The 3,976-nt window shown below is 35.3% G+C and overlaps 1 protein-coding gene across 1 annotated transcript; it reads right to left on the bottom strand.

Annotated features, from left to right (window-relative positions):
• Nucleotides 2,834-3,352, bottom strand: LOC107611012 (nuclear-pore anchor-like). The gene is made up of 3 exons (XM_021108413.1): nt 3,251-3,352; nt 3,041-3,175; nt 2,834-2,933 (listed from the first exon to the last, which is right to left on the bottom strand). The coding sequence occupies exons 1-3, from the start codon at nt 3,314-3,316 to the stop codon at nt 2,844-2,846; spliced, it is 291 nt and encodes a 96-aa protein (XP_020964072.1). The 5' UTR covers nt 3,317-3,352; the 3' UTR covers nt 2,834-2,843.

Raw genomic sequence — 3,976 nt, 5'->3', positions numbered from 1 at the left:
CCGCCATGATGATGGGCTGACTTCCAGGTCCCCGGCAACGGCGCCAATGTTCCGAGGGTTACCTGAAACTGTAGGTCGATCTCAGACGAGATCTTCTGTACTGGTCGGAGCTGTTGTGTCCGATTTGTTGGACTGGGTGGTGGTGCTGATCCTTCGTCACCAGAGGGTGGTGGTACCTGCAAGGGACTCCGATGCTTAAGTTAGCAAGGGTATTAAGCAGGTTTTTAGTAGAATCAGAGTATGAGTTATACCTGGGTGCTCCAGTGTATTTATAATGTTTGTAGAGTGATCTTTCTAGGGATAAGATAGTTATCTTATATTATCTTTGAGTGAAGTCATCTTTTATCTTTAAGGGAACCGCCCTTATCCTTCTAGGCTTGGGCTGCCTTTGGATATGGGTCGCGTTCCTTTACTTGGGCCTGATTTGGGCCTCTATTGTCGATTTGGCCGACCTCTTTGAGAAGAGATCGGGGATTCTAGACTTGAACAGGTCGGTCGCTTTATCTTCAAGCAGCCCGGGTCGTACAGCTCGACCCAGGGTATGAACAGGTACCAAGAATTAATTCATCTCATCTGGTAAAGAAGAAGAGACTAATAATTCCATATCATCAACCCAATTGTTGAGGTCAATGATGTCAGACGTGGAGCAATCTTGACTGTCTATGTGTCCTAACTCGTACCGTTGATCCAATTGTGGGTCGTTAATTTCCTTTTCGAACGACTTAATCATATTTACAAGCCTATCATCTCCATAGTGAGGGCAAATTACGTAACTAAACCAAGGGGAGAAAAATTACACAATTCAACTAAAACAAAAAATGTAACGGGAATCTCCCAAAAGCAATATCCTATGTAATTTGAAATAACCAAATTCGAATTCAACAAATCAATAGTAATTCAAATTAAATCAATTCGAATTAAACAAAGCAATAGAAACCCTTAGTAATTCGAATCAATATAATTCAAATTATGCATGCATGAGCTCCTAAGGTAATTCGAATCAACCTGATTTGAATTACACACAAATAAGATGCATACTAGTTCAAATCAGCTTGTTTTGAACTAGCACACCGAATTGAAGCCCCTAGTAATTCGAATTAATATGGTACGAATTACACCTTGTTTGGCTGCTCCTAGTAATTCGAAACAACCCAATTTGAATTATAAAGGCTTGCCCTATAAATAGAGTTCGAGTCAAACTCATTCGAACCACTATTTCAAACCCCATACCCCACCAAATCTCAAAGAAAACGACTCCAACTAAGTGTTCAACAGAATATTCAGCTGATAGGGGATGACCCGGATCGACTTTATGGTTTGGATGGGGTCGCACATATAGCTGGTGTCATCAATGAACAGGTTAGTGTGTTTTTTTCCTTTTAAAGTAGGATTTAATGTGTTACTTTTTATATTTTGACCTTTTGTATGTTATAATGGTAGTCATTATATATTGTTGTTAAGTGGTTATATTAGTGGTTTATGGGTGAGCACAAATAAGAAGAAAAAGTTATCCAGAAAAAAATGTTTTTTTGCTTACTTGAGTAGTCCTCGTAGGATAATTTTTTTATCGTAATTAAGTACACTCTTTTTAAGAAAATGTTTTAAAAATATTTTCTCATTAGGCCCAGTTTGATGTGTATATGAAGTTATTAACCATGCTAACGCATAACATGATTTGGTAGAGTACAAGTTGTATGTTCTGCTATACGATATGCATTAGTGAATGATGTTGTGTCAATATGTTCCGATGGCGAGACACAATTTGATACATTCTTTATGCAGCCCCACTGATGTATCTCGAGCATGCGACGGCAGCAGGGCATGCGCCTGGACCTCTACAAAAAAAAAAAACATATCCTACATACATAAGTATCTTCTAATAAAAGTCATTAGTCAACCATACATGTAAAGATTCTAAACAGTACTCTATCTTAGCCAATAAACCACAATAATAATCAGCTTAATCTTCATTGCTTAATCTTCATTGTTACCTTGCATAATTATATAGAAAAGCAGTTAGAAAAATATTCATAATGACATTCATAATTATAAAAATTAAATAGAATTTTTGTTATATTAAGATTTTAGTATACAAAAATTATAAAAAATTTTTTGGATTTTACATGTATAAGCCTATTTCGCATTTCATCAAACAGCTCAAGTGCAAAATCACCCGAAGGAGCACATAATCAATAAGCTTATAAATCAAACCAGCAACATTATTAACGAAATGCGCAGGCTTCCTATCTCTATCTCAGCATGCATATTTCTTACTATAACAAAACAGATTAGCCAACATTCAAAAACAAAAACAAGGATCCAATAGTGGAAATTCCAAAAATAAATTCACACAATAAAATAAAACAAATAAAAAGCTACTAGAAAGAAAGCTGACTCTGACACTAACATTGTATCAAACACCTTGAAGGTGAGCAAAACTTGAGACGCACCAAACCCTCAGTTACTAAGTTCCTTATATATATACATCTACTACTAAAAATTAGATTCTACATCTACTACTAAAAATTAGATATAGTATATAAAATTAGATTCTAGCCTGCAACAGAAGCATAAGATAAGCATCATCCTGAATAAACATAATATAGCAAGCTAAGATAAACATCATCTTGAATGTGCATAATATAGCAAGTAGTCTTTTACTTGTTTAGTCAGTTAGAACTGGAAAAAACACAGAAGATCAAAAGGGTTCAATCTACAAAAATGCTTTCATCCCCTTATCCTTACCATAACCCCACAATCTCACCCCAACCTCATTACGGACTCATTAGTTCCTAGGCCATATCAAAGAAACACAAATAAGAAATGAGCAGTACCTGCAGGCGCTACACCCTTTCAGATAAACTATGAACCTCATCAGATGCTCGCTTTTCTGCATTTGATAATACTTTATTTTCAAGCTTCAAAACAGATAACTGACAAATAAGGGGAGGCAGTGAGTTAATAAATAGGTACTAAATCAAAATGTTACAAAAAGTAAACTCTTAAAAAGCTCAACATTGTAATTTGATACAATCTTAACCTCCATCGTAAGTCTCCTTGAAAGCTCCTCAGCAGCATTCAATGACTCAGAACTTTCACATAATTTTCGTTGGTAGTCAGCAATAAGTTGAGAAAATTCTACATTCCTTGCTAAAATTCTATTTGCTTCAGCTTTCTAAAATATCAACCCAGAATCCATGAATTAGTAGAACACATACATAAAGCATTTGACATTATTTCCATCAATTACCTCGTGTTCAAACTCTTTCATAAAACTATCAAGTCTCTCTTTAGAAAACTTTGGCTCGAGTTCCATTTTATCACGTTCTGATCGTAATACAGTAATAATATCACTCCTGAAGATACACAAAAGTGCAAACCATGAAACCAATCAAGCTACACAGAATTAATGCTACTTTTAGTAAAAGATGTTTTATAAGGAAATAAAATTATTTAAATTAGAAGAATTTTATTATCCACTGTTCCATAAAAAGGGAAGATTATTACGAAGTATGAAAAGCAACAATAACATCAATGTCAGATCTAATAATATTCATACCAAAATGAAACTGTACAAGACCAGTGGTGTACTATGACAAACTCAGTGCCATAATGCTAGCTCATAATCCCATTTTACATAATCGAGCAAAAAACAACGAGTTGAATCTCTTCTTTGAAAAAGAAATAGTTATGGAAGGAAAATTATTGGTTGCTCACATTCCCTCAACTGACCAGCCAATAGATGTGCTGACCAAGGCTGTCTCTAAAGCTAAATTCTGGAGTTTGCGAGAAAAGCTACATGTAACAAAGTTTTAAAGCTATCGAGAACCCAGTTTCAGGGGACATAATAGAGTGAATTGAGTAAATAATCTAGAATAGTCTAGAAGTTGTTAGAGAAGTTATAGGAATTGCCAACTAGATATATTCCTCCCCCATACTCCCTAGCTAACATATGTTTGTAAGGACCCTTCTACCC

Source organism: Arachis ipaensis, chromosome B08 (assembly GCF_000816755.2).
Source record: "Arachis ipaensis cultivar K30076 chromosome B08, Araip1.1, whole genome shotgun sequence".
NCBI classification, from domain to species: Eukaryota; Viridiplantae; Streptophyta; class Magnoliopsida; order Fabales; family Fabaceae; genus Arachis; species Arachis ipaensis.
This window is presented reverse-complemented; position numbering and strand designations above follow the sequence as displayed.